Source organism: Stegodyphus dumicola, chromosome 6, assembly GCF_044657685.1.
Source record: "Stegodyphus dumicola isolate Sdum_Otavi_A_Nest chromosome 6, ASM4465768v1".
Classification (NCBI taxonomy): domain Eukaryota; kingdom Metazoa; phylum Arthropoda; class Arachnida; order Araneae; family Eresidae; genus Stegodyphus; species Stegodyphus dumicola.
The window spans coordinates 227,150,274-227,165,920 of NC_140773.1; the positions used below are offsets into that span (position 1 = coordinate 227,150,274).

The 15,647-nt window shown below is 33.4% G+C and overlaps 1 protein-coding gene across 3 annotated transcripts in view; it reads left to right on the forward strand.

Moving 5' to 3' along the window:
- Tmem214 (Transmembrane protein 214) overlaps positions 1–10,010 on the forward strand; it is a 71,209-nt gene extending 61,199 nt beyond the window's left edge. For all 3 annotated transcript variants that reach the window (XM_085819607.1, XM_035366842.2, XM_035366841.2), the window contains 2 exons: positions 9,486–9,637; positions 9,821–10,010. In XM_085819607.1, the coding sequence (XP_085675733.1) occupies positions 9,486–9,637; positions 9,821–9,911 (243 nt within the window). In that variant the 3' untranslated portion in view covers positions 9,912–10,010. The remainder of the gene's footprint in view (positions 1–9,485; positions 9,638–9,820) is intronic.
- Positions 10,011–15,647: the final 5,637 nt, after the last annotated feature.

Here is a 15,647-nt window from a genome sequence, read left to right on the forward strand (position 1 = left end):
GAATTTTGATAGCTTTGTCTATATCTTTTTAGTTAAGCATTAGTTACATCTTATTTCTCATTACTTTGAGTTCAAGCCCAAGTTGAGGCTTTGCTGTATACCCTGATAAAGGGGCCAACTGTTTTATTTCTTATTTTGAGAACTAAATGGTAATTAAACCCTTCTTGAGTTTACGTCTCTGTTCCTGAACTAAAGCGATCATCCGCTTAACTGTTCACGAGTTTCCTGCACATTTAGCTGTTAGATAAAAGGGTGGAAGCTCACAACTTGTTTGATTAAATCTTGGGAATATTTCTAATTCTGTCAAAAATGAATCATGTTCTACCTATAAGTAATAGCCATAGAAAGCTGTTTCTTGTCCCATAGTAATTTGGTATTTCCATTTCTTAGAAACTTTAATTTAAATGTTCTTCAAGAAAAATAAGTTTCTGAAATTTAAATATTCTTCTTAATGAATATCTTGCTCCTGTTATTGATGCTTTTTTATTTGTTAAGAATTTCATATCTCTCCCAATCTGAAAATATTTATTTGAATGATCATATGTTGCCTTATTGCAATTTAATTTTATTTAAATCAATCCTTTAATTACCTTTAAAGGATTGATTAATTCATGCATTGCTCATAAGATCCGTATTTCTATGAAATCTTACAAGCTTTCAGGGCAAATAGGAAAATATGTTAACATCACAAAAAGAAGAAGTACTTTTTGCACCTATACTGAATGTATTGCCAGATTAGAAATTACTGTAATATACTCTATCTGCAGATAGTTCATTCTGAGGCTTATCGCAAGATAATAGTTAATGCTATATGGAACAGGATGTTAATGTAATATACGTAATTAGCTATATTTAATTAATAAATTTTGCTGATAAGACATTACTAATAATTTACATATAAGCAAATTTAGAAAAAATTTTATTAACAAACTGTACGATTTGAAAGCGAGAAGTAGTAAGACTTTTCGAAATAAAGCAGATTTTTATCTTTATCAAGCAAGACTGTTGCCATTTGAAAATATGAGGGTGAAAATTAGCGTTTCCAGAGTTTTAATTAATATCTCCGCTAATTAAAGTCATATGAAGATGAGAATGGTCTAAATGGCTTCCTACGAATTTTTGGATTTCTCTCTCAAAACTCAACTCCCCCCTTTCTGGAGAAAAAGATGTGTCACACAAACAAACAGACATGCACAGACTTTAATAGTATAGATTTTAAGTGGTTTTAATTTTAGCAGTCGAAAGCTCAAGAACCTTTGAGGTATAGTAGTGTGAGCCTTCTGTTATAAATCATGCCAGCAATTTTATTCATATTGAATATGAATTAAGTATATAGTAGTGTTCATGCATTCTTTGAGGATATAGTATTGTTCATGCATTCTTTGAGGATATAGTAGTGTTCATGAATCAATGCAAGCATTTTTATTTATAATGATTTAATCACTATTAACTTTGGGGATAGTAATAGAATTTTAATTGCAGTAAAGTGCATACAAAGCCGTTTTAAATTTTAGATTAAGATTTTAGCAATATTTTTGTTGATTAATTGATTATTAACTTCAGCATGACAGTTTTTTACCTAGTCAGTTCTCTTTTTTTTTTTTCAATTAATCTGGCAGTTGTTTATCTGGTGTTTTAGAGATTTCAGTGGAAAATTAATCATCTAGACAAAGTTTAAAGTAAATATTAAGCATGATATTACTATATATGATATTCATAAATAATTTGAATCTTAATTTCTCTCTATACTTAGGTAGTTAATGATCATATGTTAGGAATTTTAGTAAAACTTCACATAATTGAAATCTACCTTAAATGGTGGTGGGAAATCACATGGACTCTCAGTCATGACCAGCAATCCCCCTCCCTGGAAACATTGACTGCATGGGTAAACAGAAAACTGTGAAATCTTTTCAGGAAATACTTTTTAATGCCTTTGATAGGTATGTCAATTCGAATTTGCGTTGTCTTAAACAAGCTAGAAATTACAGCTATTAAATCAGAAACATCAAAGCTTCTAATTATACGCTCTTAGACAAAATAAACGACGTGCCAAGGAGGAGTTATCCAAATGGGACGAAAATCGGTAAAGTGATGTACATGTACAGAAAAACAAATGATTACAGTTTGAGAAAAATTTGATGATTTATTGAAATGATAGAGCTTTACAATGTAAAAAAGTCAGTAACGCGTTTATCCACCTCTGGCCCTTATGCAAGCCATTATTCAGCTTGACATGAATTGATAGAGGTTGTGGATGTCCTAATGAGGGATATCGTGCCAAATTCTGTCCAACTGGCGCGTCAGATCGTCAATATCCCGAGATGGTTGGAGGGCCCTGCCCATAATGCTCCAAACGTGCTCAGTAGGAGAGAGATCCAACGACCTTGGTGGCCAAGGTAATGTGCGGCAAGCACTAAGGCAAGCAGTAGAAACATGTTCAGTGTGGGGGCGGGCATTATCTTGCTGAAATGTAAGCACAGGGTCAGGGCTGCCGCTACCATGTGTGCAGTGTGTTCAAAACACATAGGGCGGCCGATTAAGAGAGGCGGCCGCGGACCGCCGATCTTTAAGCAAAAAATCATACTCACCGAGTTTTATTGAAAATAAATCTTCCAAAACATAAACTCATCAAGCTTTAATAACGAAAATAAGCCAAACATATTTCTTTGCAAATTTATATTGTATTACATTATTGTAACAACATAAGGAAATAAACACTTGAGTCGTCAAATTTTGTTCTTTATTGGGTTATGGAATATCCGCCGATGCAGCAAAGAATTGATGATTGAAAAATATTACAGCGCACCAAACTAATAATTGGGGTTATTAGTTCGCGAAAATAACCAATTGTTGGTTAATACTTGCTGTGGCAAACAGATGGCATTCCCCCTATACGAGGAGGGCGTTCTTCCCCACCCCCACTAGAGACTCGACAGACGAAAAGGAGACATAACCAAGCGCATGCGCAGATATATTTAGCTGTGCCTTAATTTTCTTACAGTTGCATTGTAAATTTGTAGTAGATGCGAAGAATGGACCACTGCAAGTGTGAGGTAACAAATTTTAATTTTAGTTTAAACAACCCAGTGCGATCGCAGAGTTTTGCCGAGTTTGCGTGTGCGATGTGAAGATGCTATATTTTAATGAATATACTGACTTTTTGTACTTTAAAAAGTGTTACCATTTTGTTACATTGATACTTACATACGTTTTACCAAAAATGTGCGTAGATTCAGTGCAGTTTTGTATACTACTGTTTAGGTTTTCATTTGCGACCCTTAAAAATGTCTGACAGAAAAACCAAAAGACTGTCAGTTTATCAATATAAGCAAAAGAAGAAAGCTTGGCTTGAAGAACAGCAACAACAAAGCGATGCCTTAGAAAAATATTTGAAAACTGGAAGTGATAATAGTGATATTAAAAGTGACAATTCAACAACAGAAATTTCAAGAAATGTAAGTAATAATGACAATGTAAATATTGTAAATTTTGGTGCATCAACTTCTGTGGGTACTGGGTGCCTAAGAAATGAATCTGTAGTGTGCTGGGAAGCAGGGAAAGACATTTCATTTACTGAAAAAAAATCATGATGTTGATAATCACGAAAAAGAGAAAAGGGAAGAATGGGAGAAGGAAAAAGTAGAGCAGACAACTGAAACAGGTATGGACATGGATGCTTTAACTACTTTTAAATCTTTAGAAAAAGACGACGCTCTTTGCCTAGTTTCTGACGATCCTGGTAAATGGCCTATAAACCTAACCCACAGTCAGGTACAATATATAATTGAAAATTTCCCAAGTCAAGTTCAAAACATAGCATTTCCCAGAGATGAGCAAAATAAAAATTTTCAGAGTCATATTTTTACCGTACTTTAAGCAATGGTGAAAAAATCCACCGTCCTTGGTTATTATATTCTTTATCTTTAAATAGTGTTTTCTGTGTTCCATGTAAACTATTTTGCATCGATGTCACAGAGAAAATGGAGCATATATATTGTAAAGAAGGATTGAATGATTGGCAACACTTATCTTTAATCTTGAAAAGGCATGAGAGCAGATTATTGCATATTAAATATACTAAACTAATGCATGATTTGAGTGTAGCACTGAAAAAGGGTATGACAATCGACTCATCCAATCAGCGATTATACAAACTGGAAAAAAAATCATTGGCATGCCGTTATTGAAAGATTGATGCTTATTGTCAGATATTTATCTCGTCAGTGCTTGGCCTTTAGGGGTTCATCACAAAAACTGTTTCAGCCAGATAATGGAAATTTCCTTCAATTGACTCAAATGATTTCCATTGGCAACAACTATACAAGAACAAATATTAGACAGAATACGACAGGCAAAATATTTTTCTATAATTCTAGATTGTACCCCAGATATTTCACATACTGAACAAATAACTGTTATAATTCAATGTGTTCCTTGCGCCCCACCAGTTAAGATTTATGAACATTTCTTGGGATTCTGCCCAATTACAGATACAACTGGTCAAGGATTATATGAGTTTATAGTAAAAAACCTTCAAGAGCTAAAACTGGATATGAATAATTTACGTGGACAAGGTTATGACAATGGGGCTAATATGCGAGGAAGACACATAGGACTACAGAAAAAAATTTTGGACGCTTGTCCCCGTGCATTTTTTATTCCTTGTATAGCTCACAGTTTAAATCTTGTTGTGAACGACACTGCTAAAGTAAGCTTCAAAACAGTTGATTTTTTTTACTTAATTCAGGAATTGTACGTTTACTTCTCAGCATCAAATTATAGATGGAGTATTTTATAAGTGCATATTCCGAAACTTACATTAAAGCCATTATCAGATACAAGATGGGAAAGTCATGTAGAAGCAATCACACCACTTAAAACACAATTAGGTGAAATATATGATGCTCTAGCAGAATTAAAAGATGATGCAACTAGGGATATAATTACGAGAACTTTGGGAAATTCACTGGGTAAAAAAAATCAGTACCTTTAAATTTATATTTTCAACAATAATCTGGCATGCAATTCTTAATAAAGTCAACGTAGTGAGTAAACTTTTACAAAGTCCAAAATTAAACATTAAATCTTCAGCCGAAGCCCTAGAAAATTTAAAAGACTACTTTGTTGAAATAAGATGTGACGAGCATTTCAAAATATTTATGGATGCTGCAAAGCAAATTGCTGCCGAAGTTGAACTAGAAGCAGAATTTCCTCCTCCAGCAGCAAAATGCATTGGAAGAAGAAAAAGAAATTTTGATTACGAACACGAGGATGAAAGAATTTTAGATCCAGAGAGCTCTTTTAAAGTCAACTTTCACTTTAAAATTTTGGATGCAACAATTGGGGCTATAAATGAGAGATTTCAATTATTATACCAACATATTAATATCTTTAAAATTTTATATAATATGCACGAATATGGCAACCTTAAAGACAATGAACTGAAAGCCCACTGTGCCGAAGCAGAACTAGCCTTGACAGACAAGAAGCTAAATCATAGCGACATTAACGGGGCGGAATTATTCGAAGAAATTAAAGCTATGCAACCCCATCTTAAAATTAATATGAATACAATTGGAATTCTTGAATACATACTAGAAAATAATTTATCGTCATCTTTTCCCAATTTAACCGTACTAATTAGAATTTTCTTGACCTTACCGGTCACTGTTGCAACTGGAGAATGTTCATTCTCCAAGCTCAAGTTGATAAAAAAAACTATCTTAGATCATCCATGAGTCAGGAAAGATTATCGGCTTTGGCAACTCTTTCTATTGAACACAAATTGTGCGATACCATAGACCTTAATAGTGTGTTAAAAAAATTTTCGGAAACAAAATCTCGGAGAGTGCAATTTTAACTTTTATCCTAAAAACGATTTGAGAAGTGTTTTAAAGCTCCCAGGTTCTTTTTTTTTCACCATTATAAGGTAAGTTTTTTTTAAATCCGTTTGATTTAGTTCCCACAATTTTACTAATTTTTCTTTATATTTTTAAAACGATTTCGTTAAAAATTAGGTCTAATTTATATTAAGACATTGACTTTTGATGTTTTATAATTGAAAAAAAAATATTTTTTAAGACAAATTTGCTGAAAACTTATTCTTTGGAAAAAGGTAGAAATTTACATAAATTGTATTCCATTCCAACGATCTTCATTTTGTACTCTAGAGAAGGGGAGAGACGGGGCGGCAAAAACTATGTGGGCACACAGGCGGCCATCACCCTAGTGGCAGCCCTGCCCAGGGTTGTGTGACATGAAGGGCAGCACAATGGGCCTTAGAACTTCGTTGACATACCGCTGTGCTATAAGGTTGGGATGGATGACAACCAAAGGGATCGTATTATGAAATGAAATGGCACCCCAGACCATCACTCCTGGTTGTCGGCATGTCTGTCAGAAGACAGTCAGTTTGGTATCACACCGCTGTCCGGGTCGTCTACAGACTCGTCATTGCTGGTCAGCGGGCTCAGTTCAAAGCGAGACTCATCACTGAAGACTATTCTACTCCAGTCAGTGACATTCCAGTGTGAATGAGCCCGACACCACTGCAAACGGGCTTGACGTTGTACAGATGTCAATGGTAGTCGGCGCAAGGGGGCCGTGACCTCAGCCCCCTTTCTGTAAGCCGTCTATGAATGGTCCTTGCGGTCACTGAAGCACTAGTTACATGTACAGTCGATGATAATGATGCATCTGGGGCTGTGAGTGTCGCTCAGATGATTGCTCGGTCTTTACATTCTGTCATTTTTCTAGGCCTACTGCTTCCTTCTTGATGCTGTGTGTGGCCATGCTTCACCCATTCCTGCCAACATCGTCTAATAGTGGCATCGCTCCTGCTCAAATGTCGAGTTATTCGCCGATAAGACCAACCGGCTTCTTTGAGCCCAACTACACCACCTCTCTCAAATTCTGACATCTGTGCATGTGGTTTGTGCACCTGTATGCGAGGCTTAGTTACTGTCTACCAGAGTACACGGAATGAAATTCATGAATTTATGACCTGGAATCGTAATTTCTTCTCTTAAATATCTTGCCAATTGTGCAGTAGCATCAACTGTTCATTCATTGGCAGCCAAAACGTAAAATTTTGCATTTTCTGTCGAAAACTGTATGCATATCAATTTGTGTCCAATTTGCTGTATATCTTCTCGCTGCGTTATGGTGCATCTTTTTTTTTTTTTTTTTTTTTTTTTTTTCCCTAAGTGTGTATTTTAAAACATTTTATACAACAGTGTATATCCTTAAGTGGATTTTGGTGTTCTGTGAGGAAATTTATCGATGGTGAATCATTAAAGTTGACAGTATTCTGAATTCTTATTCATATATGTAAATTATGTGTATTGTGGTCTATCTGCCCATCTTCACCCAGAAATTTCTCTAGCTTGTTCTAGGGGACAAAAATAGAATGCATTTGACTTTTTGGGAGAAACTCATAGTTTTGGCACAGTGAATCACACTGCTAAGCTTGGGGCGGAATTGAGTATAATGCTAACTTATGGCTACTTGCTATCATGTAACAATAATGGACTGAAGACACTGGGACAAAAATATCAAGCTTCTAAAGTTACTACTGTTGTTCAAGATTTTGGAAATATTAGTGAAAGAAACAGGAGAAGTGCAGATAGGGAAAAAATAAGAGTGAGAAAAACTGTAAGATTTTATAAGACCAAGGCAGTCTAGTAAAAAAGACTCAGTAGAAACCCACAGTAGGCAAAAAGGCAAAAGTGAAGTAAAAAGGAAATAACAAGGATGTTTATGCTGAATCACTAAAATTTGTGTACGAGTCCTTAGACTACATAGATTATTAAAAAGAACTTGTATTAATACGATTATATCTTTGCACAGAGCTGTTTTATTGATTAAACTATATGACTGTAAAGAAAGGAATCTAAGACATTTTCTCAAAGAATATTGATAATATGCATATAGCCAGAAGTTAATTTTGTGCATCCAGAGCCTTTTCTAGTCCCTTTTGCTGCCCAGTGTTGCCACAATGGCTCTGGTGTCGTCCCAAAAGTGTGTAAATTTTGTTATTTAATTTCATTCTTAGGATATTTTGCATTATATATTTTTATTAAATGTCATTTTTGTCATTGCGTAATTTTCCATTTTAATTATTTTTCAAATTTTGTTTATAAATGCGTAATTATAAATAAAAATTCTTGTGGTTGATTTCTGTAAGAGAAACATATGTTTGCACCCCTTTCTGTGTGGCAGCTGCCTGCAGTGTGAGTTTTGCAAGCTCACCTCTGCTCGTTCTGACAGTGTTTATTGGGATATTGCAACTATGAAGCTTGGGGTGTATCAGATTGGAGACATATTATGTTTGGCAACAAATCTTGCCTTTTACTCTGCTTTGTGGACCAGAGAATTTATGCACGTAGAAGACTTGGCCAAATTTAGTGATTCTCTGATCAGTTATAAAATATCTGGCAACAAAATTCCTCAAGCCAGCACTAAACATTTGGAGGAATCTATACCAGATCAAATATCCTCATGAACTGGTGCCTGGTTAGCTGAATATGTGCTATACTAATATGCAGTTCTGAACCTATATTAATTCAGTAAATCAGATTAATTTCTCTCCAATTTGAAACAATTCATTTTTCTCTTTTTATAGCTCATACCAAGTTCTAGCATGATGAAATAAGGGAAAAAGTTGGGCTTGTCTCAGTTCTCTCACCTTTTTTGATACAATGTGTCCAACCAAAAAAAATTAAAGAAAAGAAAAAGTTTAAGAAAATGGGAATTAAATTTCTTGAGTTAAAATACAGCCATAAAGTAACCACAATTAATTAATAGTATATGTGAACCATAAGAAGTTAAGATACTAAAATGTTTCTTGATGCCCAATATTTTAGTTTAACTCCATAGCACACCAATCACCATAAAACTAATAATTGGAAATACTGTGGCATTTTAAATGAAGCATTAATTGTCTATCTTCACATTCTTAGTGATAGAATGCATTTGTCTTTTTGGGAGAAACTCATAGTTTTGGCACAGTGAATCACACTGCTAAGCTTGGGGCGGAATTGAGTATAATGCTAACTTATGGCTTAAGCAAAGCCCATCAAAAGACTCTTTAGAAAAGCAGCCAGGTCTGTATGTTCCACTGTATATGTAAATTCATATGATCCACAACCTCTTCCTTGATCAGTAATACCTTTATGTGCCTCAGATAGAGCCATCTGGAGGCTACAGTCATTAAAGATGCCATTAATACTTTCTTATCACTAATAGAAAGCATCAAAAATCCAACTGAGGATTAAAATTTTTCAAGATTTGGAAAAATAAAATCCTCCCCCCCCCAATATTGAAAAATGGTCTTTTAAATGAATGTGTTATTTCAACACTTGATAATATTTACTAAGACTAATTTATATATTTTATATGAAATGTAAGCATGTAACTGTTTTGTATTTATATAACTCTATTTTTGAAGGTATTAAACATACATTAATTTGGTTTATTTTTAGGTTGATAAAAAGTTTCCTGTGTATGCTTCCCAAGTATTAGACATGCTGAATAATTTAACAACATTTTTATTAAACCATCTTCATTTTGTTGGAAGGCATCTGATTAACAGTTGTGAGACTTTTGTAATTTGGCTCCAATCTAATGCGTATATGTAAGCTTTAAATATTTTGTATATATTTTAAATATCAGTAATGTTTTTAAGTATGAATAGTATTTGTGATGTAGTAATTATTATAATATTTAAAACATCATTTCTCTTTTGTTAAATATATGTAAAAAAGGTGTATACAGTATGTTTCACCCACCCCCTTTTTTTTTTTTTTTTTTCTTGTAGAAAAAATACACTAGAAGCATTCCAAGCATACAGCATTGCATTGCTGGAAATTCTTCAAGGATATGCCAAGTCTCTGTTACATTTTGTGTAGAGAAAAATGTATATTCCTTTTACTAAAATTGTACTTTTTGTACTTCAGATGTTTATACCTTTTATAGCCAATTTTAAATAAAAATAATTATAGCAATCATGACTTGATTCTTATTCAAAGTAAGATTTCTAATTATTTTCTGTATATTATAAATTCATTGCTTGTATTATTTTAATATGTATAGATTTATATTTTGAAAGCAGAAATTTCACAGTTCCTTAAGACAGTTTATTGTATAATCGTAAGTAATTGTTAAATTTTAATGTTTCAAATCCCAAGTAAAATAGCATCATATTTTAATAAATATAAAGACAGTTGAACAGAATTTTTCTTAATATTTCCTTATGGAGATAAGTATAAAAAATTTAAAAAATCCTAAGAAAAAGTTTGCTTACCCCTTCCTGGAGTATAAATAAGAAACAAAGTATAGCATCCAGAGTTACATAATATGCCTGCAAAAGTTTACATTGGTAATTTACTTCTGTGCATGCTTTTATACTGAGCCTGCTGTGTTTCCAAAAAGGCTTATACAGTACCTTCATTGTAGTACATTTTTACATACAGAAAACAATGAAAAGTACTTCTATAAGAATTTGTTTTGTTGTAACTAAACGTGCGATATATTTCTAGTGTGAAGAATGTTTTGTATTAAACATGCAACGATGTTTAATATGAAAAATTGGTATAGAGCAGTAAAAGTATGAAAATAAAATTTACTTTTCTCATTTAAAACCTGTAGGCTAAATTTAAAATATAGTTTTTGTCTGTCCCATAGTAGGCAACCATGGCTACTAGGTGCCTCCATAATAAAGTGCCCACCGCTTCCAGCAATGCATTCCGCTTTCCAATGGCATGCACTAGCCATTGGAAAAATATATGTGTATACATATATATATATATGTTATGTATAAATTTAATTACTAATTTCTTATTTTTGGTTAACCTGTAGAGTCATTACACTTTTTGGTACTCTTCTGTTACTGGAAAGAGATTCAGAAATGTTTGCATGTGTGTATGTATGTATGTGCATATATTATGTGTGTGTGCAACTCCGCAACTGCCCAAGCCAGGACTTTGATTCCTCCCAGTTACATGTCAGATGTGCTACCAAGCTACGCCACTAAGCTGTGCAGAAAGGAATTTCAAATCTCATTTGGCTGCAATTTAAATTTATTTATGTTGCTAGAGCTCTATTTCTGCCGGATCGCATATGCAGTTTCTGTGCAAAACAAGGTGTTTCACATAGAAATATAATTATTATGTTGTGTGTTTGTTTAGAGGAATTACTTACTTCTCGCCATATGTGAAGAATTTAACAGTATATCAAAACAGAAATTGCATAAAATTCTGGGTCACTAAATTCTAAAGATATTTAGTAGTTTCTTAGTCTAATCAGGAAAACAGTCACAGCATTTAAATCGTAAGTTTATGTATATTATCCAAAAATATAAGGTATTGGTGGCTTTAATGCATGTTTTATGCATCAGTCTTTACATCTATTTATTGTACTCTAAATATTTTGTCATTGGCATTTACTGTAAGGACATTTAATGTAATAAGGTTGCTTATATAGGTAATGAAAATGAGATTAATTAGTAGTGATAAAATGAGCCTTTTGGTGTTGAGAGATCTCAGGCAGTCATTGTAGTAGTTGAGATAAAAGTTAGCAGAACGTACAATTCACATCTTTGACTGATGACTGAGTGGTTATAGCATAAGCATGTAGTAGAAGGATGAATTATTTGAAAGCTAATGTGCATTTAGTTAAGACATAACTTATTTTTTAACATTCTTGAAAGATATTCTTTCTACATTCCTACCTTATGGTGGAAAATAAGCACCCCAGGATTTATTTGTGATGTATTACATTTTTGAAACAATAGAGGAAACCAAGCATCCAATGTCAAGCAGACAATGTGAGCTTTGCAAATGAAAAGAAGTGAAAAAAGGGTTATCAAAGAGAGAGCGAGGTTGTGCAGTAAAGACCTTTTATACCAAAGCATGATTATATTAAATAGATTGCATTTCAGATCACATTACAAGAACATTTACACTAAGCTATAAGGTATTTTCTCCCTCCTTGCATGCCTTTGTGGCATAACGTAGCACACTTGGTGCATATTTGAGATGTTACGGTGAGAGCATTGCTCATTTTTCGTCTCCTGCTTCAAAAAAAAAAAAAAAAAAACTAGTGACTCTACAGTGGTGCCCAAATTAAAAGGTAGTAGACAATAGTTCATCACCACAAGGATTTGGTCCCCTAACCCCAAAAGGCGGTAGTATATAAAGTATTTTCTCCCTCCTTCTAGCATGCTTTTGTGGTATAGTATGGCACACTCGGCTCATATTTGAGAGATCCTGGTGAGGGCATTGCTTGTTTTTCTGTCTCCTGCTTTAAAAAAAAACCTAATGACTCTACAAAGCAAATTAAATTCCAGATGCATAACAGATTAATATTTGGATGCTGGGCTAAAATTTCATTGCACTCCAGGAATAATTGCACAATAGAAATTAGGTGCCAGATCACTTTTCAGAATAGCAGGAAGTAAAGATTGTATTAGAAAAGCTATTGCTTTGCTAGTTTTAGAATGAAGAGGTAAGCATGCTCAAATTTAAAAGAAGAGTTAAAGGGGCTATTGTTAATTTATAATCAGAAAGATATTTAATATTTTACATATATTTATAAAAGTAGCAAGTATTTATATGTAGAATATTTATGTAATGGTATCAAGTTTAAATGTATTCTGAATGTTATTCTATTTCTTGAATAATATGAAAGAAGAAAGCCCTAATATTAATTTTAAAAATTTAGCTTGCTGAGGAAATTGCTTTAGTAATTTTACCAAATTATTGTAACGAAAGTATCTTTAACTAATAGCCTTAAGTGTAATAATAAAGCTGAATATTTTAGCAAACTGAATTTTTTACCTTTAAAACATTCCTTCCTCTATTTTATTCTGTTATTGCGTACATGTATCCCCTGTACAAGCAATATCGTGTTTCTGGTATGAACAGTACTAATAATTCAGTAGGATCATATTCGAAGTAATTAATGTGGCACACCCACAGGCAGACCTTGTATGAAATCATCTCTTTCCTTAAACAGATAACTGTAACATGCATTGCCATAATCAGATAAATCAAACCTGATCTAAATAGTTAATGTGATGGAGTTACGTGCTTATACTGTCTGTCTATGAGAAGAACAGTTCGCACAGTGTCTGGAGGGGTGGTCGCTATAGCAACAGGGCTAGACTATTTCAAATAAGGACAAACCAAGGGTTGCCATTTCATCTTTAAATGCACCAAGATGGCAAACTGAAAAGTAAATCTTCAAGGCACCCTTACGGAAAATGGGTCAAGGCGTTTTTCTACGGCAACAGACAGCTGCAGGCTAACTGGTGAGAGCTTTTCTTATGATAGACAGACTGTAATTTAAAACTATTTAAATATATTTGATACTAAGCATATTTTCTGTGATACTACTTGAATGCATGTGCACACTATGTAGTTAAAGTTATAGCATGATTCAGTGTAACAGCATTGAAATATGATTGGAATATATATATATATATATATCATTGCATCCTTTGAATAATATGAAATAAGAAAGGCCTAAAGCACCAAGAATTATGACTACCCGACACTATATTAATAGTACAATGTTTATAATTCGATTTTTCAAATTCTTTGCATTTTATACGTGTTTCTTGTATTTAATACATTCTGACTCATATAATGTTTTTGTATATATAGTCACACTATTTAATTATACAAATAATGCATAGATAACTTACCTGCACTTAGTGTTCTGAAGGAACTGTATCATATTTTTTATTTCACATAACAGTACTTGCAGTATTTTATGGATGGAATGTTGTTGCATGTAATGCATTTGTATGTGCAACAGTTAACCAATGCTGGCCTGTGGTGAGTCACTGAATACTGGTAGTGTTGTGATTCGGGTTTCAAATTCCGGCAAATGGCTGACTGTATGAAAGTTTTTATGAGGGTTTTTTTTTTCCCCCATCTGTAATATGGATACAAGGCATCCCTCTTCTTGGTGAATACCTTTGTGTGGATAGCAACATCAACAACAAAAAAACATATTATCAGCGTTATGTTTTTTAAGAGATTTGTGCTTATAAACCATTGAATTCTCTCTGTATTGCTTGTTAATTCTAAGTTTAGCTTTAAATGCATTTCTAATCAGTGTAATTTTGCTCATATATCAGTGTAATACTGCATTTTTAATATCACATAAACTGAATGTGATCAAATCTAATAAACTAATATAGATTAATATTTCAGTGTTATGATAGTTTCTTTTTACTCATTTCCAACCATATTTGTGGTATTTTTAGGAATATTGGAGAATTTCAAGTGTGTGCAATATTGTATAGCTGTATTCTTGTAGTATGTAGGACATGTTTTGATGCTTTTTACTTCAATAAAACCTCAGATGCAAATTCTAAAATCATTTACACAACAACAGGACATGTAGCCCAAGTAACTTTTTAAATGATTCAATAACTGCTATCTGGTCTACCATCTCAGCCTCTGACCATTGCTTTGACAAAATAGAATCATCCACTGGAAAGTACCAACTTTTTTTTAAAACAGAGAGTCAGTTTATGTTGTGTTTGAGAGACGAATGTGTACACTACAAAATCCAAAAAGAATTATAAAATTTGCAATTATGGTTCAGCCACAGCTGAGTGACAAAGTTAGCAAAAATCATCGGAAATGTGGTGTCCATGGCTCAGCTGCTTATTGGCTGGAGTCGTGAATTGTTGTACATCATCCAATAAATTTTGTTTCACTTAAGTTAATAAAATTTTAAAATGAGTTCAGAAAAATTTGTTGAAATGGAAAAGAGAGCGAGCAGCTTTTCCGACAAGTGAAGAAGACAAGAGAGAGCAAGTTAATAAGCTGTGCAAAGAACTAGTGAAATGCTACTATGAAAAGAAAAAGCAAAAGAATTTCAACATCCCACACTATTTTCAAATAAATGAAAGAAGCCTGAACTTCATAGTCATCCAGTACATTATTATCAGATTTAGGCAGATCTCAGATTCATCACAGAGAAGAATATTTTTGTAAACAGTGATGGAAATATTTAGATGAAAAATGTACAAAATCATTTTACGGATACTGAGTTTACAGTGCTTTATCTTTATGGAAGATTTAACCGCAGTAAGTAAAAATGACAACATTTGTGTGTTGCGCGAGGAATAAGTTTATTAGGAGAAAGAAAAACGGTTATTTCTTGCAAATCTCGCGCAAATTAGTAACCCGGATACGATCGGTTAAAAGAAGTCAGTATTTTGTTCTTTTCGTAACTGTTGATATTTGGATCGTAGAACATAATAAAACAACCAACAATAGTGAAAAGAAGTCTTGCATATTTTATGCGAAAAATCATGAAAGCCAAGATTGCCTTTTGCTCAGACGATTTTGATTGTAAAGAATAAGGAAGGATTGCCTCAAAATTGGACACTGTGCCAAGCAGTGCATGGCAAATGTACGATGTTTGATATGCTCGAAAATGCATTGGGTTGTCGTGTCTGAATTCACAAACCAATCAATAGACAAGTGGCGTTGAGAAGAATAAGAAAGAGAAAACACAAAACGGTTCACTTGTGAGTGCCGTTTTCCTAGATGAAATATTTCTTCAAACTCTTATTTAATATAGGCGCAAACAAAAAAACAGAAGACAGCAAGAGCACTTATCGA